The sequence below is a fragment of the Dendropsophus ebraccatus genome, chromosome 8, assembly GCF_027789765.1.
Source record: "Dendropsophus ebraccatus isolate aDenEbr1 chromosome 8, aDenEbr1.pat, whole genome shotgun sequence".
In the NCBI taxonomy this organism is placed as follows: Eukaryota; Metazoa; Chordata; class Amphibia; order Anura; family Hylidae; genus Dendropsophus; species Dendropsophus ebraccatus.
The window spans coordinates 87,737,430-87,764,896 of record NC_091461.1 but is presented as its reverse complement, the minus strand read 5'-3'; the positions used below and the strand labels follow the sequence as shown (position 1 = coordinate 87,764,896).

General features: G+C 41.2%; 1 protein-coding gene across 1 annotated transcript in view; it reads right to left on the bottom strand.

The window, feature by feature from the left end:
- LRMDA (leucine rich melanocyte differentiation associated) overlaps nucleotides 1-27,467 on the bottom strand; it is a 573,594-nt gene that overhangs the window by 91,447 nt on the left and 454,680 nt on the right. The window contains exon 6 of the mRNA XM_069980876.1: nucleotides 5,366-5,450. Coding sequence (XP_069836977.1) covers nucleotides 5,366-5,450 — 85 coding nt within the window. The remainder of the gene's footprint in view (nucleotides 1-5,365; nucleotides 5,451-27,467) is intronic.

The following is a 27,467-nucleotide window of genomic DNA, read 5'->3' as shown; positions in this document are numbered from 1 at the left end:
AGAGTTAATTTTCCTGCACATGCAGCGCTTATTGCTTTTTTCTTTCATATATTTGAAAGAATGACAAAACATATAAGGCAGTCACTCTGACAGAACATGGTAATGGTAAACATACTGTATGCTTTCTGGTAACATTGGTGAACCAGGTGTTTTGCACAAACTCAAAACAGAGAAGCAATGGTATTATTTAGAAGCGGTGTACAGCAGGATGGCAGACTAAGCAGAGTAAGGACTGTGGCTACTTTTCTCTCTTAACACTGGCAGCCACATCCTCTGCTCAGAGGAGTCAGCAAAGAGAACATTTGCTGATTACTATTAGTAAGTGTTCTCTTCTGGAACAGCACTGCCTGGACAGACTATACAGTACAGCGGACCTTGCTGAGCAGAGGATGTAGCTGCTGGGCATCAGGATGAGAAGGAGAGTGGGAATCATTCTTCCTGATAACCCGCTAGACCTTCTGTTTATCCAGCTGGAGTAGAGGCCATGACAATGCAGTAGAGTGCAGCATGCACAACACTCCAAGTCTGACCCGAACCATAATGATTTCTTTTAACCCTCAACATCTTGTGTACAGTCCTGGTTAAAAATATAAAGAATCAGCTTTTGTTACAATGTGTTTCTAAGTTCAAACGGCGTAAAGAATGCTGCAGAAAAACCTTGGGGTTGCTATTTAAGATCACACCTTGAAAGTCTTTTGGAAGAGGAGCTATAACCCACCCTAGTTGTGTATCTGCCTGAGGTTTCCTGCACAGCCTTGGACCCCTCCTTCACACTTACATTCCCCAGGCTCAGCATCTTTTCTTCAGGCATCCACGGGCTAAATGAGTAACATGTGAAAATGTAAAATAAATCTCCATGCTCATCCTCCTTGTAGAGGGCGGATAATTTATTGAGCACTGCCATTAATCAACTGCATTTTTATGAGCCAGATAAAAGAGAGAATTAGGAGGACACCCCCACCCCCATGTTCTGTTCACCTTCTCTGGTTCCATTTTAGAAGGAGGCTTCTAAAGGAATGGGGTGGAGAGGTTTGAGTAGTAAGGTTAACCACACAATTACATGTCAGCTCAGCTCATTCTTGCTTAGATCAATGTGTTAGGGGGAAAGCAAGAATTCTGCTGGATTCAACAGGGAGAAGTGACCCCTGCAAGTCATTCATCTGAATCATCCCGAGGTGACATCACTTGTCATAACTCATCAACCAGCAGGACCCTTGAATGGAGCGGACTTGTCCTCTTGGATTAAAGTGACACCCTGCAAGGTTCTGCTTCCTCTCTGTGAAGAGAACTAAGGCTACCAAGGATAAACCTGACATTCCTTTGCAGAATACAATATGTAAATGTTCCATTTACGTATACTAAATACATGGGCGACTAAACACATGGGTGTTTAATAAAAAAAAAAAAAAATTTGCTTTACTTATTGAAAATAAACATAAAACTTTAACAACTATGAAGAATGTTAAGTGTGGGAATGTACTGGTTATACGTATACTATATGTTTATTACCAGTATCTACCCTGTAATGACAGCGTAAACTTAAGAAACCAAAAGTATATATTTATTGCTTCAATGCATCTAAAAAAATTAAGCAATTTTATAAACGGTCTAGAAATATCCTATGTTTTATGTGCACATCTCCTATGTAAAACTATGTAAATAGTAAATTACTGCAAACAAATTCTATTGAATCTGACTTGGCAATCCTATTCTATAGTGCTCTTTCTGCTCCTATCTCCTGCTTATAGCCCATAGAGGAAGAGTAAAATACATGAGCAGAGGTGAGGCAGTAGGAGGTGCACAGGTTGCAGTCACACATAGGATCTGACGCTTCTGGTGATCCAAAGGGAACTCCACATTGTAGGTCGGAATTCTGCACATGACTGCAGGAACACATCTTAGAAGCACTGGGGCAATAAAAAGTTAGCAAAACTGTATATATCCTTTAAATAAATAAGGTATAGAAATTCCACAGACCTAATTATAAATACAGGGCGGTATCCTATATTATATTAAGTGCTATGCACACAGAATGGTGCAAGAATGGATAACCACACAACTCCAAAAAACTAGGTTTATTGCTCATTTCAGTATAGGGGTGGAGAGGTATAAATTATTACCCATAAACATATTAATATGCATTTAGCTATAATACAAGGACATGCTTCTTGAAAGATGGTTAATTGTTCCCGGCAAACCTTTGACATTAATGACAACTGGGCTTAGAGGTGAAATCGCCCCCCACTTGCGCGCCTTTATATATCATTACCTTATGACCATTCCTCTCTGAAAGGAGGCAGCCCGAAGCAGAGCTTGTCAGATTCTCTAGCAGGAAAGGAATTAAGAGATTCTCCATCTGGATGACCCTTCCTGACTGTCATTGATAAATGTGCTGAGTTTGACATTACACAGGAAGCACGCCTGCCTTGGCCTGCATACTCTCCCCACACACTGGTTACATTACAATGGGACTCAGATGTGGGAGAGAAGGGGAGTAAATCATTCAGATCTGGACAGTGAGCTTGTAGAGTTTCTGCTCTGCCTAACATACAGCACTGGAAGTTTTTCCTACTTTGTACTTGAAGATATGAAAGTATTTTTATGCTCATTCTAAAGCTGTCCAGATGTTCTTAACCCTGCAATGTCAAGGAAGCTGGCTCGCTGACATAATGAAAAATCATCCCACCAGACCATGTTATCATTAACCATTTGCTGCAAGGCTACACTAATCCTGCACCAGTGATTCATTATATGTAATATATCTTTGATTAAAGTATATATTTTATTTCTCATTTGTTTGTAGAATGCATGTATTAAGGGATATACATTACAGAGATTGTCAAGTGAGGACATCTTCATTTCTAAGTGTAGCCCCTCTGGCACTCAGCTGACTAGCAGGGACTCAACAGCTGAAATCTATAAAAAATAATGTTATCATTATGGGAAGCTTTGTGGGCCTGCAAGTCACTGCAGGGGACATGGACAGTGCTCTTTGTGGCATCTCTCCTCTAACGCTACTAAGGAGCAGTCTAAAGTCCTGTACTATAGCATCATTGTTCTCTGATCATATTACATGTTTAATGTTAATACAAAACATTTCACATATTGACTAAACATTGAGTAACGTAGCGAGAAAAAAAAGTCAAGTTTGCTAAATGTGTGTTACTGTGTGGTTTTCCAACAATGGGGCTTATGTGGGTGTAGTGGGTGGGGTTATAGCTGAGTGAACTCCCAGCTACAGTCTACAGCAGGAATAGAAAGTATGTTACACAATATACACTAGACAGAAAGTTGGGTAATGGAGAAATTAGAGCAGAAAATTTGCGAAGGAAGGAAGGTAGTAAATGACCGAAAAATTTACCTATGGTAATGGTCATTTATTACATCACTGGAAAAAGTTTTCAGGCAAACCACTTTAACAATACTCACCTATCAAATCTTTCAACACTCCAGGTCCCAAGAACTCACAGTTCCCCACAGTTTCTGTTTATATTGCGGTGGTGAAGACATGCCACCCCATACAGTAATTGTCTCTAACCAGATGCTAGTATGCATGGCACCTGACCTCAGAAGCATTAATATCCACAGCTGTGTTAAAATATGTTCTACTTGCTTCATCACTGATTTCAGTTTGGGGCTCTGTCTATTTCCAAGGGCAGAAAGCAGAATTTTGAAAGCATCAGTGGATTTAATAGAGTCAAAATTGATGGTGTTACTTAAATTTAATTTAAGTATATTCCTGAAAATTATTTGCAAAGTTATTCAACATTTATGTACTGGTTAGATGAGGGGTTAAATATGAAGAGGTAAATTGAAAACATATAATAATAGGGCATACAGTCATTTCCGCTGTCCTTGTAAAGCATATGAATGTAACAAAATAAAGCCCTCCCCTATATAGTACAGTAGCAAATACCTTGATACTGTTGTCATAAAGCTGGCCTTACACCCCCATGATTCATGGAGTGATTCTTACATCACTTGGACTTCTAGTCTTTAGAGGATGTATTTGTCTTCTAGCTCATGGTTAACATCAGTGAGTTATAAAGGGGGGGGGGGGGGTCCAGTTTTATATTAATAAAGCCCAATCGATGCACAATGAAAACTTTTGCTGCTTTCTAACATACTTTGTATTTTAACTCCTCACCATATTCAAGGTCTCTACTTGCTGCTAATGAGTGGAAGTATTAAAATGAATGTTGGCTGAAAACAATAAAATCCTCTACATCAGCTGGGGACAACTGTATCCATTCTAGGGTTTCTGTTGTGATGCAATGAACCATGACCTGTAGCAAATACGATCAGTGCTCAGATCATACTACTATTGTTCATTTCTTAAAGGGGTTGGCCAGTCTGTAACACTTTTTTCATACAGCACTTGGACTGTGTCCCCTGGGACATAGGTGAAACCCAGACAGTCAGGAGGCCAGCAGGAGAGTGAGATGAGTAAATAGACCTGTTTGTAAGTTCCCGACAGCCCAGGTCCAAAACACAGAAAAGTGTTACAGGTCAGACAACCCCTATATATTCATAAAGCATATTTACTTTCAAAACCATTAGAAATTGTTTCAAATTACATTCTACACCTGTGGCTAGAAGCAGACTACACAGGGACTGTTTGTAGTCTGTTACCATGGAGACATATAGGTTTGCATAGCTGGTGTAGATACAATATTTTCATGAGAAAGATCATCATGCAGCCAATTTGTAGGATAAAAAAGTTAAGTCATAGCAGCATAAAAAACAAACCAAAACACGAAGGCTCCAATGTGTTATCCGCTATACGGGTGCATCACTTTTCATGTAGGGTTGACTTTAAATAAATAAAAGTACAGTAATATCTGTAATTGCAAAATGGGGGAAGACAATGCAAGCTCTTCAACTGAAGCGTTCCAATACTGACAATCATCTGTGTCTTCACCTCTGTAGATGAAGCATACTCAGTGATATTTCACATCATGTATCATGCAGCGTACTTGTGCAATGTGTTGCAAGCCCCAGGAAATAAATCTGGTCTATGAGGTAGGAGCTTAAATGTCAACCTCATTCTGCTTATGTGACCTAGCAAATGACCTGCGGGTGCTGAGGCCAGATCTATGGTCCCTACATTTTTCTATGGCTATCTCTTAGTATGAGGTTTAACTCTTGCCTTTTCCCGCCTGCACTTATTATTGCCTTCTGTTAACTCTGGTCTGTTATGCACCGACTCTAAGATGTTTTTTTCATCATCGGTTTTAAAAAATGCAGAATGGAAAGGGAAACTGCTGAGCCAGCAAGATGGAGAAGTGAGCAGGAGGATGCGCTGTAAACTTTTTACCACCTTGCAATAAAAGACTATATAAATAATATTGCATGTACTTCTTACCTTTGTGATTGGTTAGGTCCCTTGATACTGATGGCAACGGGGTGTAAGCCAAATCAGGAGAGCAGGAGTCTGCATTACTTGAAACCTGAGGACAAAGACAGACAAAGCCATATCAGTCTGCAGAGATAGGTAAGTAATACTGTAACACTTCAGATCTGAAATCAATGGGTATGAACACAACAAGTCTTTAGGCCTTGGTTCACAGGGGAGATTAGTAAAGCATATGATACTTTCTTTTTTATTTAATCTAAAACAAAAAAGATATGTATAAAGGAAAGAGTTCTATTGTACCATCTATTTAAGAGCCTGGATTTAGTTGAAAACTGCACTTTATGAACAATACCTTAATCCTAATCAATAACACGTACAAACCATAAGCCGACTGAACACATGAAAGTTTCTTCACACATCTCTGATCCCTTTTTTTTTTTTCTTTAAATCTTTTTATTGGATTTTTTCCCAAAAAAATTTGTAAGAAACATTGGGTCAAAAATATACAGCATATCCAGTGGTATAATTATAAAGTACAATATTATAACAAGGTTCAAAATAAGGTGCAAATAAAGACAGTTGACAGTTATGTGGAAAAGAGAAAGCAACAAAGCCCCTATATCAGTTTCTAACCCCCGACAAGCCCCCCATCTTGGATGCAGACTACACAATCAACTTATGTCATTCGACTGGGACTCTTTATTTCTGATCTGTTTCATTACGGATCCATTATCTTTTATATAGCGCCAACAGATTCTGCAGCACTTTACAATTCTTGGGGTAAAAATCAGACATTACAGAGATACACATGTAATTATCAAACCATACATTAGTGAGGGCCCTGCAGACTATGAGGAGAGGAGTGGAAACAAAAGGAAGAGGGGCAAAAGTACTTTATTGTTACTTTGGTCTGGCCATCTATATAAATAATGCAAAAGAACACTGCAGAGACACCATCACATGTCTCGACGTCAGTGAACTAGCCAGACCTTCCCTCCAGGAAGGAACAGCCAAGCCAAAGGTGTTCTCCAGTCAAGGAAACCACCTCAGCAAGGTATCCATCCACAGACAGCTGTTTCGGGGTTTTTGTCCCTCATCAGTGTGGAGTAGGTTTCTGGCTAGTGGGAGCAATGACTAGTAAGTGCATGCAAAAGGACGCTGGTTGACCTCAGGGAGATCAACCAAAACACCGCAGAGACACCATCACGTGTCTCAACGTCAGTGTATTCTAGAACATTGTCCCCTGGGAAATCAAATATGCAAAAGAACACTGCAGAGACACCATCACATGTCTCGACGTCAGTGAACTAGCCAGACCTTCCCTCCGGGAAGGAACAACCAAGCCAAAGGCGTTCTCCAGTCAAGGAAACCACCTCAGCAAGGTATCCATCCACAGACAGCTGTTTCTGGGTTTTTGCCCCTCATCAGTGTGGAGTAGGTTTCTGGCTAGTGGGAGCAATGACTAGTAAGTGCATGCAAAAGGACACTGGTTGACCTCAGGGAGATCAACCAAAACACCGCAGAGACACCATCACGTGTCTCAACGTCAGTGTATTCTAGAACATTGCCCCCTGGGAAATCAAATATGCAAAAGAACACTGCAGAGACACCATCACATGTCTCGACGTCAGTGAACCAGCCAGACCTTCCCTCCGGGAAGGAACAACCAAGCCAAAGGCGTTCTCCAGTCAAGGAAACCACCTCAGCAAGGTATCCATCCACAGACAGCTGTTTCGGGGTTTTTGCCCCTCATCAGTGTGGAGTAGATTTCTGGCTAGTGGGAGCAATGACTAGTAAGTGCATGCAAAAGGAGTGGCAGTGCAGGTAAGGGTGGGTGAACCAGTCACCAACCAATGCTTGTATGTACAGGTCTAATTGCCTAATGCTTGGCATGTGTATGTGTGTATGTGTGTGTGTGTGGGGGGGGGTAGTTTTGAGGGCACTTTGAAGCTTTGGGTATTGGTGGTGAGTCTGACAGTCTTGGGTAATGCATTCCACAGAGCTGGAACAGCTCGGGTAAAGTCCTAAAGACGGGAGTGAAAGGTGTCAATTAAAAAGGATTTTAGGTGAGGTCATAGGCAGAGCGTAATGCATGGGTAAGGTGGTAGACAGAGATTAGAGAGGAGATGTGGGGAGGTGAAAAATTAAGAGGAGCTTTGTGGGTGGGGAGGAGATGTGTATATTGTATCCTGTGTTTAACAGGGAGACAATGTAGTGACTCGCACAGGGGGGAGGCATCGGTGTAATGGTTGGAAAGTGAGACCAGCCTGGCCATCACATTAAGGGCCCTATTCCACAGTAACGATAATCGGTCGGATCGGCCCCATTTGGCCGATTATCGTTTGGTGAAATAGAGAGAACGATCAGCCGATGATCGTGTCATCGGCTTATCGTTCATTTAGGGCCAGACCTAAAATCATCGTTCCCCCACTACGCATCGCTACGGTTGAATAGCGGTGCGCGGCGGTCGACCGACGATTTGACAAGCAGCAGCAGCATACATTACCTGTCAGGTCTTCTCCGCGCTGTCTTCTCCGGGTCTTGCGCGCGCTCCGTCAGCTGACTGGCCATTCTGAAGATAGAGCGCGCAGGACCCGGAGAAGACAGCGCGGAAAAGACCTGACAGGTAATGTATGATGCTGCAAGGACATCGGTAACTATGTCCCTGCAGCCCTCGCTCAACGATCATCGGGCCGTGGAATAGGCCCAGTAAACATTTACATCGTTGATCGGCCCTCCTCGGCCTGTGGAATAGGACCCTAAGAGTGGACTGAAGAAGGGAGAGTTTAGAGAGTTGAAGGCCAATTAGTAATGCATTGCAGTAGTCTAGATGGGAATGAATCAGAGCAACAATCAGAGTTTTAGACAATTCGACAGTAAGGAAAGGATGGATTTTAGAGATGTTTTTTGGATGCAGGTGACAACGTGAAAGAGATTGAATATAGGGAGTGAAGGACAGATCAGAGTCAAACATAACCCCAAGGCAGCGGGCTTGTTGTCATGGGGTTATGGTTGCACCACAGACAGAGATGGAGGGTGAGGGTGGTTAGCAGAGAAAGGGAATACAAGAAGCTCAGTTTTAGAAAGACTGAGTTTTAGATAAAGGGAGGACATAACGTTGGAGGCGACAGACAGACATTTACTGGTGTTTTGTAGAAGAGCGGGGGTGATATCACGGGAGGAGGTATACAGCTGGGTATCATCAGCATAGAGATAGTACTAAAAATCAAACTTGCTGATAATTTGTCCAATGGGTAAAGTGTAAAAGGACAAGACCCAGGACTGATCCCTGGGGAACCCCGACAGTAAGGGGGAGAGAAGATGAGGTAGAGCCAGCAAATAACAAAATAAAGGAGCAGTCAGAGAGATAGGAGGAAAACCAGGAAAGCACAGAGTCCTTAAGGCTGATAGAGCGGAGCATGGAGAGGAGGATCTGGTGGTCTACAGTGTTAAAAGCTGCAGAGAGATCCAGGAGAATGAGCAGGGAATGGTCGCATTTAGATTTGGCAGTGAGGAGATCATTTGAGACTTTAGTAAGGGCAGTTTTCTAGAATGGAAAGGATGGAAACCAGACTGTAGGGGGTCAAGAAAGGAAATCGTGTGACAGATAGCGGGTTAGGTGGGAATAGACCAGGCGTTCCAAGAGTTTAGACATAAAGGGCAGATTAGAGACAGGCAGGGCCGTATTTACCACTAGCCACCCGTGGTCTAGTGCCTAGGGCAGCACCTTGCAGGGGGGCAGCACCAGGGAGCAGGGGGAAAGTAACACCTTTTTTTTATTCATTTTTATTTTTTTAGTCTCCAACCTCCCATTCAGACTTGCCAGTAAATCTGGTGTCTATTCAAGGGGAGGGGGAGATAGGTTTATGGTTGTACTGGTCAGGCCTGGTATGGCTGTGTTAAATGTAATGCCTGAAGCTATTACCTACCAATCCAGTGGTGAGAATTCCATCAGACAATATGCAAATGAAATTCATTTGTGTTTAAAGCCGTTAAAAAACAAAAAAAAACAATGTGATTTAGACAATGTTTCCTCATGTAGAGAGAGGCGTGTGGCCGAAACCATTCTCCCCCACACTCCCCAAGATGGTGCGTCTTCAGGTTTAGTGCCTAGGGCAGCAGCAGCTGTTAATACTGCCCTGGAGACAGGTCAATAGTTGGATGTACAGGAGGTGTCTAGAGAAAGTTTTTTCAGTAATGGGGTGATGATGAAGTGTTTAAAAGTCAAGGTAAAGATGCCAGAGGAAAGGGAAAGGTTGAAGATTTTAGTTAGGTAAGTAAAGAGAGCAGGAGAGAGAGACAGGACAAGGTGTGAAGGAATAGGGTCACTAGAGCAGGTGCTTCACCCCTCTAGATCAAATATGTAACCATTCTTCACTGTTCTAGTCCCAAGAATGTTAAAGGGAACCAATCAGCCCAATTGGGCTGATATAGTTCCCTGCATCACTGTATAAAGCTGCTGTGCAGCTTGTGGCATGTACCAGCTGCGGCTGCAGCAGCTTTATACAGAAGAAAATAAAGTAACTGGCCTCCCTGCTTGTCACTAATCCCCGCTGAGCGCGCTGACAGACAGGGATTGGGGACTACAAACGGGCGGGGAGCCATGTAGATGACCACCTGCCCGCCTCTGCCTGCCGCGCGCTCTCCCGCATAAAGCCGCTGCTGCAGCCACGGCTGGTATATGCTGCAATGCAGTGATGCAGGGAACCATATCAGCCCAATTGGGCTGATTGGTTCCCTTTAGCAATTACCCATTCTCTAGACTAGACAATAGTTTTTTGAAGATGTGCACGTGTTAAATGGAATACACCATCTGACTGACACAGGGAGTAGAGCAAAAGCTTTTTTTTCTTTTCTTTTTTTTTGCAGATAAGGTGTTTCAAAAGTGAACAACTTTCTTCGTCAGACCTATCTTGGGTCCATGATAATAACACTGTGTTCTAAAATGTTTCACAGTCCCCCTGGCATTTCAGTTGAAAATTTTAGTCTTTAAAGGGGTATTACAACATACGACTAACTTGGCTGGGGGGGGTCCGACTCAGCTCTCTCCAATGGCTCCATTCATTTTCTATGGGGCCACCGGAGAAGGGCAGCTCCAATGACTCCAGTGAATATAGCTACGGGTCACATGCCATACCCATTGCTCTATTCAAAACAAAGGAGTCAGGGGCTGATATGGAGAAAAGGAAGGGAATACCCCTTTAACAATGATCTACAGTAGTTGTAAAAAGATTAGACAGATCTCTGTACAGTCCATTCACAAATTGGTATATTGTAACTGGATCAGTTCTAAGCCTTTTTACAAAGTAAGTAACCCCAAGAATACTAGCACCACATTAGCTATACAGTAGTCCTTAATAGACTTTTCCACTATAGAGTCTTTACATACTATTAATAATAGTCTGTCAACTATGGTACATTTTGGGATTTTCCATTGACAATACAGTAGAGAAAAGTCCATTTAATAGATTGGCCTTTTCTCACCCTCTCCTACTATTATACACAGATTACTCCTGACAGGGCCAAAACTTTCAATTTTAGGTTTCTTGTTATTTATCCTATTGATTATCTTATTACAGTATATTTGGGATATTGCTTCTTCCTTCCTTTGGCAAGATGTCTCTCTATTTATTAATTTTCAAAGCTTATATCTTTTACACTACATATATTTTCTTTATAACTCTACTTAAGATTTGGTGCTTCATCTACTTGCCCTATTGATAAAACCAGCATATCGGAGACTGATAAATGTTGTGAACAGGCAGCACTCAATGCCATGCCCCCTCCTGCCCATATGACACACAAAAAAGTGCACAGTTTTTGGGCACAGGAGGTCCTTTTACATGTCTTGTAATGTCCTTTACCTAATAATGGGTCAACATAAAAGGGTGTAAGATCCACCAATAAATATATAAACTCTTGTTGGACAGTAAACTCAACTTTAGTGATCAGTGCCAGGTAGCGGCTGCCAAGGCTAATAAAATAATGGGATGCATCAAAAGAGGTATAGATGCTGAAGATGAGAACATAGTTTTGCCTCTTTATAAATCACTGGTCAGACCACATATGGAATACTGTGTACAGTTTTGGGCACCAATATATAAGAAGGACACAGCTGAACTGGAGTGGGTGCAGAGGAGGGCAACAAAGATCATTAAGGGAATGGGTGGGTTACAGTACCAGGACAGGTTATCAAGCTTGGTGTTATTTACGCTGGAAAAAAGACGTCTTAGGGGCGATCTGATCACAATGTACAAATATATGAATGGACAGTACAGAGGTCTTTGTAGTGGTCTTTTTACTCCTAGGTCTGTAACCATGACAAGGGGGCATCCTCTACGTCTAGAGGAAAGAAGATTTCACCATCAGCAACGACGCAGGTTTTTTACTGTACGAGCGGTAAGACTGTGGAACTCTCTGCCACATGATGTTGTCATGGCCGATTCATTAAATAAGTTCAATGGAGGCCTGGATGCTTTTCTTGAAAAATATAATATTACAAGTTATGGGCATTAGATTTCCGGTGATACGTTGATCCAGGGATTATTCTGGTCGCCATTGGAGTCGGGAAGGAATTTTTTCCCTGTGATGGGGCAATTGTTATCTGCCTCATAGGGGTTTTTGCCTTCCCCTGGATTAACACAGTAGGGTTCCCTAGGTTGAACCTGATGGACTCTTGTCTTCTTTCAACCTTATTTACTATGTTACTATGTTTTAAGGTTGACTGAATCTTCTGTGCAGCCATATAAATTATTGTTATTGGACACACACAACAATGCATTCAAATAACAGCCAATAATAATATATTCAAATGGCTGCACAAGCGATCCTGCAATCACTCTTGCGGTCTGGCCATACAATAAATCTAGCCTTGTAAAGGCTCTGCAAACTAACACATTAGGCCATCTAAAAGGACTCTAAATCTGTTCTTCTATAATTGAGAGTACTGCACAGGTTCTAAAAGTGATGGAATCGGGGTGGGACTCCATCTCTCCAAGGTGACCCATCTGCCACCCATCTTGCCTCTATGTAAGGTTATACAATAATGCAGCTGTTACGATTTCTGATGGAAAAACGGTCACAAATATTTATCGCATAAACACCCTCTGCAGATGATTGCCCCAATACTGAAGAACTATAAGAAAACTCTTTTGCTTTGGTTTCAGATGTCTGATAAATGACATTATAAAACAGGGATAAAAGTTTCATTGCTGTGAAAGAATGAATGTGAAAGAGATTTTCCCATAATCCCTTGCCAAAAGAGTTTAAGTTAAAGTAGATTCATGGCTGTCACAGAAAACAAAATGTGTGCTTTGTGCATCAATATGAACTTTTTCCAAATATACTGATGAGTTAAATCATATCCAGGAAGAGAGGAACAATTGCAAGGTCATTAAAGTTGACAGCTACTTGGGAAATATGATGAATGACATATTTACCGAATGGTGAGGACCAACTACAGTAATGAGAACATAAACCCACATAAACCATCCCAGAATGTATTTATGTCTTTTATTTTACAATACACAGTTGTAAGTGAATTCTAAATTTGTAATTGTGCCACCCTGAAGATTGTTCTAAACATTTCAACATCCCCCTCCTGTAGTTACTGAATTATTTGCTTCCTGTTACAGACCAACCACCAACAAATACATGAACATAAAGAACCGCTTTTTTTCTCAGCAGCATCTAAAAAGAGCTGACCTAGATCTGCAGTTTTATGAAATAATAATAATAGGAAGCAATACACCAAAAACTGCATAGACTAGGAAACAAAGCACAACATATGCAATGTATGCAAAGTACTGCTACCCCAATAATAATACAAAAGTGACTACTATATCAGCCAGAATAAACAATTTCCTGTTTATTAAAATAAACAAATGACTGTTGAAGCTCCACCTCTTTATACATTACACAAGTAAATTGATTGCCGCCATTTATTACAGCAATTAAAGGGGTAATACGTACTGCTACCCTTGCATAAAACATAAAAAAGATTAAACATGAGAAAACTTTGAGTATGTTCAGGTTCGCCAAACACTAAACTCTCTGCATTTGATAGCAAGTGGCTGTCGAAATTGGATAGACTGTATCCAGCCATAGGCATCCAGCATCCAATTTTTCCAGCCACTGGTAATCAAATGCAAAGAGTTTGGGTTCAGAAATTATCTCATGTCTAATCTTTATTTTGTTCTATGCATGGGCATAGAGCATAATAAATCTTTATTATGTTCCTATGAAAACACTGTGCCCTCTCAGCAATTAACCCTTTCAGCACTGTGCCTCAAAGGTGTACTCCAGCAAAAATCTTTTTCTTTCAAATCAACTAGTTTCAGAAAGTTATATAGATTTGTAATTTACTTCTATTTCAAAATCTCCAGACACAGTGCTCTCTGCTGCCACCTCTGTCCATGTTAGGAACTGTCCAGAGCAGCAGCAAATTCCCATAGAAAACCTTTCCAGCTCTGGACACTTCCTGTCTCAGACAGAGGTGGCAGCAGAGAGCAATGTCAGCCTGGAAAGAATATACCACTTCCTGCAGGACATACAGCAGCTGATAAGTACTGGAAGACTTGAGATTTTTTAATAGAAGTAAATTACAAATCTATATAACTTTCTCAAACCAGTTGATTTGAAAGAAAAAGATTTTCGCCGGAGTACTCCTTTAAGGACCGGAGCAAATCTTCAAATCTGACCTCAATTTATGTGGGTATGGCTCTGTAATACTCTAACTTATCCTAGCGATTCTGAGATAGGTTTTCTTGATATATTGTACTTTATGGTAATAGTAAATCTAGTGAAAAACCGGCAAAATTAGCATTTTTCAAACTTTCATTCTCCCTCTGTTTTCCCTATAGATGCTGCAATTGCACTGACTGCAGTATCTATAGGGTTAATTGCCAGGATCCAAGCGAGTTGCTGGATATCAGTGACAGCCGGTGTCCACCACGGATGGCACAGGCACAGCCCTTCATCATTAGGAATGCCACTGGAACATTTTCAACATGCTGAAAATTGCACAGGTGATTAACGATCCAGCCTATGTGCCGGGTTGACACAGGTGGGGAATAGGAGGCAATCTGCCTGGAGCATTCCTAATGATGAAGAAGGTGGGGAGGAGAGACGGAGGGGTGGTGTAAAGTTAGGGCACAGATACTCCCGTTTGGCATGGGCTGCAAGTTTAAAAGTTGTTTTTTAGGACAATAACTGCATCACCTGCCGAATAGACCGCAGGACAGATCTTGGATTAAAAGCAGTTATCCGAAGGTACAAGTGGTTTGGGGGGGGGGGGGGGGTCAGATTGTGGGTACAGAGTCGCTTTAATCATCTCTTGGTTCCCAGACAACCCCTTTAATTGGTTTAATTGATTTAGAAAATGCAGAAGAAATTGTTACAATATTGATCAATGATTGTTTACTATTGACCTTTTATTTAGGCAATAATCATGCTGATCTTAAAGCGGCTCTTCCCCACACAATCAACTTGATATAACACGAAGAATTAAAGGACCAAGAGGTCCAATAAGACCACCATACATTAACTTTTCTATAGATACAAGTGTTTTAAGTTTCTACAGATATCGTTGGTTATTTCAATGATCTGTGGTTTGTTCCCAACCAGCAGTAGTCAGGGACAGGGCACCCAGAGGACAGCGAAAATGTACACTGGCACAACACATCGGTCAAGACAAGGTTATTTAGTCAATAATCCTAAAAATACAGTATTAATTGAATAAGCTGGAAGCATATGTTGTCAACAATCTAGACTACCATGTACTGCGATGGGCAACTACTATTATTAACCTTACATTTTTGTTGTCTCGGGCATAAAGCTAAGCTTAAGTTTGGTGTGCACAGCTTAATGTGAGGATGTCAGGATTGAAAGGACAGCCGCCTGGCAGAAAATATGGAGGCAGCATTCAAATGCCACTGATTTTCCATCGTGGAGTTCTTGTGAATTATCACCGGAGATACAGTCCAAATGTGAGAGCAGATTTTATCCATGTTTCACCCATGAATCATAAATGGGAAAAAAATTTACAGTCTAAATTGCACTTAAAAGGAATAAAGTCATTTTATGTCAGGCATGATTTATCAAAATGATCTCATTTTAAGAATACTGCGGTGTATCTTGATTAATAACATTAGAAAGAATGACAAATTGCCTCTTTAATGGGAAGACAGAAATGCAGCATCAAGAAATGGAGGCAGCTAAAAAATAGGAGGAAGAGGAAGAAAATAGCCAATTACTGAGTAGTAACAGCAGATCTCGACATTTGCAAAACTGTAAAACATCTTATAGGCAAACCTGTGCCTGCTAATAACAGGTAATTGTTGATAACAGTATGTCATGATTTCTTGTTATTAAGCCCCTCAGTTACCCCATACATAATGATATGGCTATATGGCAAGGTAACACATGCGATCCTACAGTTTCAACCATGTTTGATTATAATCAGGACAACATCTGTGTCAGTCGATTCACATTCCAGAACTAGACATAGACATACAGCAAGACATGGGCATCCACAGTGTCTCAATGGGCAGTATTGTTGCCTTGCAATGCTAGGGTCCTGGACTCTATCTAGTCCAGCTAAGGGTAAAATCTGCATAGGGTTTATATGTTTTCCCTATGTTTCTGTGAGTTTCCTCATGGCGCTCCAGTTCCCTCCCACAGTGCAAAAGTGTACGGATTCGTTAGGAATAATTTAGGATGATTTTTAGGGGTTTCAGAACTAATTATTACTTTTTTAGGCTGCGTTCACACTACGTATATTTCAGTCAGTATATGTATATTTCAGTCAGTATTGCAACCAAAACCAGGAGTGGATTAAAAACACAGAAAGGATCTGTTCACACAATGATGAAATTGAGTGGATGGCCGCCATTTAATGGCAAATATTTGCTGTTATTTTAGAACGGCTGTTATATTGAAATAATGGCAGTTATTTACTGTTATATGGCAGCCATCCACTCAATTTCACCATTGTGTGGACAGATCCTTTCTGTGTTTTAATCCACTCCTGGTTTTGGTTGCAATATGAGGACCACAATACTGACTGAAATATACGTAGTGTGAACGCAGCCTCAAAGAGTAAGGCCTTATTTATATGTTCCGTAAAGTTGTTCGTAATTGCAGAACCATAATCACAGTTCAACTAAGAGCACATTGATTTATATTGGGCTATTCACACAGTCCGTCTTAATTTTGATCTGTAATCTGTTCCGTGGAAAAAAAAAGGACATGCTCTAGTGCGGATTGTAATTTGCAGTACAGATTACCAGTAGAAGTCTATGGGATCTGTGTTTTTTTTTAACATCATGGACGTCACATCCCTGACGTCCGCAAAAAACATGGTTCAAATCTATGCAAACTAGTACTATTCACATTTTACGGAAACGGATGCATTTAGGGATGCAAATACAGATGAATTTATACGGACCACGGAGTAAAAATAACGGGAGGTTTTACGATCCAGAAAAATTACTGAACGTGTGAATGAGGCCTAATGGACTCAAGTTATGTTTTCAACTTTTCACAATCGTCATCCCGAAACCAAATAAAATTGTAACTTAAGGGACTGGTGTGTATAGAGGTACAGATACAGTATGTCCTGTATACAGTCAAGAAATTGATGGAAAATAAGATACTTAAATTGAGGTTTTTTGAATAGCCAAGACAAAATACAAATACAAGGTTGGGGTGGACAGTTGTTGGGAACCAGGGAGAAGAGGGATCTGGTCCCAGTTCCAAAAAATGTAATTGTAACTGGATCCCTTTGACACGCATATTATTGAAAAACCAACTGCTGGACTATTAGAGGGTCACAGATTCCCTGCACTGCATGTAGGGGTGCAATATACTTTAAAATGAATTCTGGGGGACCAGAGTGTATTATAAGTTTTTGAGGCATATATATGAATTCAGGGCTGTCACAAACTGGCCGCGCACCTAGACTGTGTCCACTGCATTTCATCATGAGGGACCAAGGGGTCGGGGTTATACACTATGCGTTTTTTTTTTGTGTGTGCATTAGTGCTTCAAATTAGGCTTTGAAGAAGGCAAAATGGAGAAAATAGTCTAAAAGCTGTCGTTTTTTTGAGGCTTTGAAAGGATACTGCAGAAAAAAACTATATATATATTTATATATATATATATATATATATATATATATATTCATTCATTCCAAATCAACTGGTGTCGGAAAGTTAAACAAATTTGTAAATCACTTATGTTTTATAATTCAAGTCTTCCACCACTATTTAGCTGCTGCATGTTCTGCAGAAAGTTTCTTTCCAACTGACACAGCGCTCTCTGCTGCCACCCCTGTCTGTGACAGGAACTGTCCAGAGCAGTAGCAAATCCCCATAGAAAATCTCTTCTGCTCTGGACAGTTCCTGACGTGAAAGATTACACCACTTACTGCAGGGTATGCAGCAGCTGATAAGTACTGGAAGGCTTGAGTTTTTTAAAAAGACTTTTTTTTTTTTGCGCACATACTTACCAGGCTCATCGCATTGCCACGGTGCAGCATTTTTTTCATGTTCCAACACCCTTTAGGTCCCATTGGCACCCACATGATCTCTCCTTTGACTTAGACTACTAGAGGCCAGAAGCCACTGTCTTATATGTATCCCTATGAGTCTTATCATCATAAAGATTCATTTAAAACATGGACTTCCATTTTCTTTCAAAGTGCTGGAAACTCTGGGCAGTCAGAGAAGATATGATGACATTAAACAGCAGAGTTTATGACCTATTAACAATACAAAACCAGGCACCATGCCAGCCCAGCACTATTTATTAAGGGGCACTCTGCTCTCTCTATTTGTGGACAGGGTTTACATAAAACTTCAATTCTACGAACTATCTTTTCATTTCCCCTGTGATACATACGATCTCACATCATGCCATACTACCCACTGATGAACTCGACTCTGCTCCATCTGTAATTTCCTTTACATCATGACAAGTTGTTAACACTGCAGTTAGGTAGCGTCCATAAACAAATACAAGTGGTGCCTTGGATTACGAGCATAATTCGTTTCGGGACCATGCTTGTAATCCAAATCCACTCTTAAACCAAAGCAAATTTTCCCATAGGAAATCATTGAAATGCAGACAATTGGTTCCACAACCCAAAAGTAATGATTTTATATTCTAAATAATATGTAAAACAAATGAAACAAACAACGAGAAACAGCTGAATATGTGATATTATAAGTTACTGTACAATATAGCAATCAGCATGTGGAGTATAATGTATAGTAAGTGCATAAACCTGAAAAAACAGCCACAGTTTGTAGATACAGGATGAAACTGCAGGTCCCTATAATGCAGAAGCGTAGTACAACAGGCTAGAACAGAGAAGCAGGGCTGCTGTCAGAGGTCTGTGTGGTCACATGGCAGCAATGGAGAAGGGGGTGTGTTCAGCATGGACCAATCAGGACTGACAGAGACTGCAGGGAGCAGGAAGGAATGAGCAGGGCAGATGTGGGCACATAAATGCAGCACTCTCTGTCCGGTGAGAGAGGGGTTACAGCTATGGAGTGATTACCCCCACAGTCCTGTCCCCTGATGCAAGCCCTAGCCTGAAGTGGATCTGCTATGATTTGGAAGGTGAAGGAGACTTCCTGGGTCAGAGAACAGTGCTGTAGACCCAGCTATGCAGGCCTTGCCCCTCTCCCACTCGCGCTCCCACCCAGTACAGGGAGCTCTTAAACCAAAACAATGCTCTTAAACCAAGTCACAATCTTGAAAAACTGTGAGCTCTTAAACCAAAACGCTCTTAAACCAAGGTACCACTGTGCTTATTACACATATTTGAATCTTTTCCTAGAAGGGAAGTTGTGCTATTTCCTGTGCCTTGAATTCTGTAGAGGCTAACACTGGAGAGATCCAGGACAAACTGATATCCTAACAAAAAGTCCTATAGTAGATGACGGCTCTTAGGAAAAGGATGTGATCTTGTGTGTTTTGTCATTTTGTTCTCCAGCTCATTCCACTGGAAATAAAGAAGACAGACTATAAGACTTTGATAACAAAGGCTTTATTTTGACACATAACCACAGTGAAGGCTCATTTCCCTCCCAAACACTTTTAATATCCCCTCCATTTTGGGTTTAATGCCTTTAAAGTTTGGCTAATCTGGCTCCTGCTTGCCCTGACTAATTTTCTTTCAGCTGACAGATCACAGGTCTTTTAAACTCTCCATCCTTACCCCCTTCCCTTGTCTGACATAGAAGAGTCTCTAATCCAGAAACCCTGTCCCAATTAATCTTGCAAAGTTGCCACATTATTAACATTGCCACCCACTGAGGGGCAACACTCTTCTGCGTATAAGAAGACCTCTCGCTAAGCATCAAAGATCTCCATCAAAGGCTCTCCTGATCCAGGTCGCCATGAGCATCAAGCGCTGCCGTCCTTTCCCCCCCACTGATCAAACATTTTCACTTGGAGATCAATTCACCTCCCACACCCATTTCCTCTGGGAGATTTAGCATAATGTGGCTTCCCCCTCTGGAAGCTCTCTACTTATACGCCTCCTGGTTAACAGGTTCCACGTCCTAGATATGGATGTAGATTGGAAAACAACTATAAGCTAAACAAGACGGGGTGAAAGGAAATCTAAAAAAAAAAAAAAAAAAATAATAATAAACGGATTGGTGAAGCTAAATGTAAATCTTCAAGCCATTATGAAGATTTCCTTCTTCTTCCTCCCAAAATCCCCCACCCTCTGTCACTGTTTAAACAGCCTGAAGCTGCACTGACTTAGGAAGAGGATGAAATGACTTTTCAAGATCAAAGGCCCACAAAGTCTTTACACACACATAATCACAAGGCCTCTGAGAAGTTGAGATTGATTTGTTTCACTGTAGCACAGAAAGCATGTAATAACAATTGGACTTTTGTTTCCTTAAGACTTGAAGACGGGATGGATATCTGAAAAGGGGTGAGCTGGATGGTGTGGTTAATATCCAAGATATGAAGGAAACTATAGTTCAGCCTAGGAAATGACTATGCCAAGCCGTCTTAGATGGCAGAACCAGCTGCAGCCCACTCTCATACTGTAGTATTGCCAAATGTGAGCAATTTCTTCTAATTATGAGCAGAGAGATAGCACAAATAACAGCAACAGGGGGATTCCAGGACTTTCCGAGACTTCGAGAGATTGTGCGGCATAATTCTTCTCTCAGATCGCTCGGAAAATCCTTTATTAAACTCCGGCGGCTCATCATTCGCATTTAGTTATCTAACAGACTTTGAGAGGCTCGGGCATAAGCCCTCTTGAGGAAATGTTTTAATTTAATAATATACGGTATAAATTAAATTAAGAAGCAGCTGCTGTGTGGGCAAAACCAGCTCTCAAGAACTTCTTTCACTTCTAGATTTAGAGACGGTAATCCTCAGCGTGCATGAAGCGCTTAGACCTTGCGTGGAAATTCTCTTTATATTGTTACATGGTCGTATGTGCAGAGAAAACAACAATGATGCTAAATGGTCACCTGGCAAGTTGTAATCAGAGGCGTAGTAGCCTTTAGGACTAACCAAGGCAACATCTACATGGAGGATGTCCTCCACATGGGTGTACTCCATGCTATACTGGTTACATTTCACGCAGGTTAACTGGTTTAGCATGGCATGCTGGTAAGCACAGGGAGTGAGACCAGTGACTGCATCCCAACACAATGTGACCGATCAGACCTAGCAGAGCTCCTAGGTCTTATTAGACCCTGATAACCCCTGCCGGTGACCACAGTGGGCTTTATTATATACATAAATAAATTGCTTAGTAAGGGCCTGTTACATGGAGCAAATATCTGTCAAATCGGGTCAATCAGGTAATCCCGGCCGTGGTGCTGTCTCTGCAGAGAAAAGGCAGGAGAACACAGGGGGAGCCAGGACAGGTAAGTATAACTTTATTATTTTCTATATATAGCAAGAGCTGAACAGACATCACTAATGGCTTACAGAGCCATATAATAGGCTCAGTAAGCGAATGCCAAGAATAACAGGCCATGTAATATGGCCAAAAGGCAGGGGTCGCACAGCATTTTTTTTTCCAGTTCACTGATACATTATGTTTAATTTTGTTGCCCACTAAGCTATTGTATAAAGTTTTTGTCCCAATACTTTTCTTATATGATGTACATCAATGGCAATTGGCATACTGCAGAATCCATTTTTAGATTCCGTTAACATATACGGTTTCATCCTCTTCAAGAGTATAAAAAAATCTATGTTAGGCGTAAACAAAAATGCAGTGTGTACCAGGCCTGAAATGAAATATAAAGTGGCCTAGATGTATTTTATACTAATTTGGGGGCACACATTATGTTAAAAACACGTCAATTTTTATAAGTAGGAAAACAAATACATATACAATACAAGTAAAGTACCTATAAGACATTTTTGTGGTGTGATGGGCAGGGTAAAAGGTCAGGGCACTTCCTGATATTTACCTCTGCCATATAGCTATGAGAGATGACACTTTGAGGCTTTCATTATACAAGGACTGTTACGTTAAAAAAATATATAATGCAGTATGCATTTTTTACTGGACCCTGCTCTCTGGATCAGGGCAGAGGTCTACGTTATTCCATCCAGCAGAAAACAAGATATCCCACCAAAAACTACCAATACAGAGACCAAAAGTTTTTGGCATCCACTGACTGACACAGTGCAGCCTAACTGAACTTGTTGACACAAATCGAGACATTTTATGCTAAGGGCCCTATTACACAAACAGATTTTCTGACAGATTTTTTTTAAGCCAAAGATAGGAATGGATTTGAAAAGAGGAGAAATCTCAGTCTTTCCTTTATGACCTGTTCTCTGTTTATTTTTTTTATTTTTTTTTTATTAAATATATATATTTTTTTTTATTATAAGTTACTGAAATATAACAGTAAAGAAAAACCACAGCTCCATTACATCGGCAGCAGATTATTACAACATCAAAAGTAACAATACACCCGAAAGGCAACCCAAACCCCCCTTCTCCCCCCCTCTTCTCCTGCCCCTAGACCCTCCCCCGACCCCGGCGCGCAGAAGCAAAGAAAAGAAAGAAAAAAAAAAGAGAGAAAAGGAAAAAGAAACCCTAACGATCCAAGACCTGTTTCTAGTGCCCTTATCCCTTGTCACATTCATACAGTTTCACCGCCTGTTCCCACTCCACCAGGCCAGGGGGGTGGGCAGATATCCATTTTCTCATAATGAGCAGTTTAGCACAGAAGAACAATCTCAGCAGTCTTTTACACTGCTTCCCCGAAACTCTTGACTTTAATCTGGAGGTATCTCCTAAAGGCCCTATTCCACGGAACGATTATCGTTTGTATTCGGCCGATATCGGCCGCTACGGACGATAATCGTCCGGTGGAATAGAGTGCAACGATCAGCCGACATCGTTCATGTCGGCTGATCGTTGCAGTCGCTTGTTTTTCAACATGTTGAAAAACAAGCGACTGATATAGCAGCGATCTGCTGCCGTCGCTCCGTTGAATAGGAGCATCGGCAGCAGACGCTGCTATATCCTATGGGCTGCCCGGACGATCAGCGATCCCCCGGGCAGCCCCCCCGCAGCTCCCCGCCGCCCCCTCCCGCACTCACCCGCTCGCTGCCGCTTTAAATAGCGGCGGCAGCGAGCGGGGAACAAGGAGCAAATGAGCGCTGAGAGCGCTCGTTTGCTCCTCTAAACGACCTGTGGAATAGGGGCATATGATGATCAATCGGATATCTTCATCCAAAGATAGCCCTATGACAGCATTTATTTTTTCTATCACCCCCAACCAATATGAATTCAAACTAGTGCAAGACCACAACATATGTTCTATATCCCCCACTCCCCCTAGACATCTAGGACAACGGTCATCACCACGTTTTTTAATTTTAAACAAGAAAGCTGGAGTGTAGTACAATCTGTGAACTATGTTAAACTGGATCAATTGGTGACTTCCAGAGGGCGCAGCTTTTCTAATATTGTGATATACTACCGGCCAGTTAACTCTGTCTCCTATGTCCGTCTCCCAAGCTCTCTGGCAACCGAATATAACAACCCTCTCCTGGAGGAAACACTTATACAACATTGACACGCCCCTCCACCCAGATCCACCTGTTCTCTGTTTATAGTCTGTTCTTGGCTTTGACTCAAAAAAAATCTGTCAGATAATCTGTTGGTGTAATAGGGTGCTAATACAAAATAGAGAACCAATTTTTAAAAAAAAGGATTAAAAAAAGTTACAATCTGTAACCCCTTAAAAGTGCAAAATCAAAAGAGTGCCTGTCGTAAGAAAAATCTTTAGACAGGTCACAAGTTTTGATCAGTCAGGTCTGAGTGTTCAGACTGCGGTCAACCAGAGTAGTCTGTGCAGCCGTGTGGCCCTCTCCCTACTCTGTGTCTGTCCAACTTGGCCTGTCCTATAGACCAACATTATGCGGCTGTCCAGGTCACATAACACATAGCCGTGAGAGAACGTGCTGCCCGTGGACTTCTCCTGGCTTGTTCTTCTAATCAGTCCTGTTCTGAACACTTAGGGTATGTGCACACTATGGAATCGCAAACGAAAACCCATTGCGGATTCTGCAGCTCGCACCCTCTTGCACACTCTGACAGCCGCGTGCGTCTCCGCCCGTGCAATAGACTCCATTCTATGCACGGGCGGATTCTGCTGAATGTGATTCCGTATTGTGCACGTACCCTAGACAACCCTTTATGCCCTAGACAACCCTGGAAGTACAGTTACGCCATGGGTGTCTGTCACCAGACGACCTTGGACGTAACTGCAGGTTCTGGGTCTCTAAGGAGCTATGAAGAGCGCTCCGGAGCGGACCCTGCTTCATAGCCGGTGGGGGCCAGCTGCAGTCAGCAGCCAGGCCGTCGCCGCTAATGACAGGCTGCAGCGATCGCTCTGCAGTCTGTCATTACCCCTTAGACGCCGATATTGCGGCACATTCGTGGCATTTAAGTGTAAATGACAAGATTACTTTCATGGACTGCCAGAGGTCTCTTACCTTCCACTGTGCGGTTCGATGGGTACTCTGCTGATCGAGTCTGCCACAGACAGGCTCAATCAGCAGAGCGCAGTGTATGCAATCTAATGATTGCACGTAAAAGTCCCACAAGGGGACTTAAAATGTGTGCAAAAAAAAGTTTAAATGTTTTTAAAAATACCCCAAAGCCCCTACCCCAATAAAAATTTAAATCACTCCCCTATCCCATTTTATAAATAAAACATATAAAAATAATTCAATAAATAAACTTATTATATACCGTAGAGTGCTTAATTGTCCGATCTATTAAAAAAAAAAGTACCAGGATTGCCGATTTTTTGTTACATTACAAATTAAAAAAAAAAAAAAGTGATCAAAACGTCTGACCTACACAAATATGGTATTAATAAAAACTAGAGATCATGGGGCAAAAAAATGGCACCCCATAGAGCCTCGTAGGTGAAAAACTAAAACAGTCATAAGAGTCACAATAGGCCCATTTTATTAATAACTAATTGCAAAAAAGGAAAAAGGATAGCATGAAAAATATATATAACATAAGAGAATCTGCGTAAACCTGCATATGGTTGTGTTTGGACTGACGTATAGAATAACTGTATCATGCCGCTTTTATCGTATAGTGCATAACTTAAACACAAGAACCCCTCAAAATTTACCATATTGCATTCTTTTTTACAATTTCACCAATTTATATTTTCACAAATAATATTTTTGGGGGGTTCCATCATACACTTTATGGTAGAATGAAAGACGCCATTATAAAGTACCCCTGAAAAAAACAAGCCTTTACATGGCCCTGTAGATAGAAAAATGAAAGGGCTAGAGCCCTTAGAAGGGGAGGAGGAAAGAACGTGAACGCAAAAATGGGTCCACTGGGTCATTTTGGGCTTGGTCCTCGGGTTAAGGAAGATGTCACGTATACTGAGGTTTCCCTCTAGGAGTATTGTAGGGCTGCAGTTACAGTTGCATTTTGGGACTTTGAGGCAGCACACAAAGTCTCATTCATTCCATGGGATGCCCTACAATATTAGAAAATAAGAGACAATTAAGCCCCAAATGAATGTGATTTACCTGTTTCTGAATAAGCACATAGCGACACTTTAATCTGGCAGATCACAGGGATTAAAAAAATTCCATTCACCTGTGTTTTTTTTTAAGGAGAAAATTCAACCTGACCACATTTTTGGCAGATATTAGTCTGCTATTGGCGGTTGCAGAGGATCATTCACATATAATTTTCAGATCAAACATTTCAGCCAACCTTTTTTTCATGGGTATGGCTGGATTTAGAAAGCTACAAAGAGCAGATGGTGACAGCAAAGGGCTTCACTTGGGGTGTGCGTTGTCTATTACTTTTAGATAACCTGCTAATTCAAAAGCCAAAAGGGTGTGCAAATCTAATATCGGTGCAAAATACTTCTCATGTTATTGTGCCCACATAATACCAACCATAGTGTCCATATATCATTAGCCCTAGTTCCAATACAAAGGCAACTTTACCATAAATCTATGCTTGTCCCGGCTACACACCGTGATAACCAATCCTCTCTGTACACACCACATCCTGACATCACTGCAATAACAGTGCCTGCCAGTGAACAACTATAAAGGTACATTATAATGCAATGTAATTGCAGTATATCATGCAGATGATCTCTTAATGGGACTACAAAAAAGTATTATCACCCATTGTGAATGGTGTGTTCCTGTGTTATCTATATATATATATGGTGATAAAGAGTTGAAAAGTTTTAACTACAGAACAAGAGGTGTCAGATTATTATGAGGCTTAGTGGTCTGACCAACAAGTGTAAGATTTAATATATTTTTTTTAATTATTAACATGGAAAAAGAATAAATGACTTTGAAAAACCAAAGCTTTTACAATTATTTTAACATAAAAAAAACACAATAGGACACATTTCCTCTTTTGGGGTACTCCAGCGAAAAAAGTTTTTTTGTTTTTTATTTTCATATCAACTGGTGCCAGAAAGTGAAAGATATTTGTAAATGACTTCTATTAAAAAATCTCTGATATTCCAGGACTTATCAGCTGATGTATTCCCTGCAGGAAGTGGTGTATTCTTTCCAGTCTGACACAGTGTTCTCTGCTGCCACCCCTGTCCATGTCAGGAACTGTCCAGAGTAGTAGCAAATCCCCATAGAAACCTCTCCTGCTCTGGAAAGAATACACTACTTCCTGCAGGAATACATTACTTCCTCCAGAACATACAGTAGCTGATAAGTACTGGAACACTGGAGATTTTTTTGATAGAAGTAAATTACAAATTTCTGATACTTTCTGACATGAGTTGAAAGAAAAAAAACCTGAATGCCCCACTTAGACAACTACAGTGGAAGCATAAAAGAATTTCTGCTTTGCGTGACATAAAGTGTCCATGTCATTTAGAAAAACTTTAAACATGTTAGTCAGACATGCCAACATGTACTGTATATACTGTATATATATATTACATACAGTACTATAGTTGTCATCCCAAACCAGACGACCCACCAACTCCCACTGCCCCCCTCCGACGGAGGTCTTAATTTTGGGGGATGCCTTATTTTAAGCTATCCTGTAAATCCTCCACTATGCCTTATTTTCAGAGCATGTCTTATTTTTGAGGAAACAGGGAATGATAAAATAAAAGTATAAAAACTAAGTAAACTTTACTTTTATTATAAAGACTCAAACTCCATAGCGGCCCAGAAACATTTAGAAAATGCATGCTGGTGGTAGAGTGCAGCTGGTTCATATAACCACAGCAAAAAAGGAATTCCCAGGACTTTTTGTTTGGGCGCAGATGGACCCTGTTTACACCAAGGTAGATAATCCTGCAGTGTGAGAGAGTGCGGGAAGCTAGGCCGGCTGTCAGCAGAAGGGGGTGCTAGTGCGTCATCCATTTAAGATGCAAATAGAGTATTGCTGTAGTTGCAGATTAAAGCAAGCATTTACGGCACTTGGCAGGTTCCCAGCGTGCCGAATGCTGGAATCAAGCTTGTCACCACGCACTGAAGGTTATTAATAGCGCTTCCAATCACAGGCCTGTGAAATGTGCAAGTTAAAAGCATAGAAACAAGACTGGGTTTATTT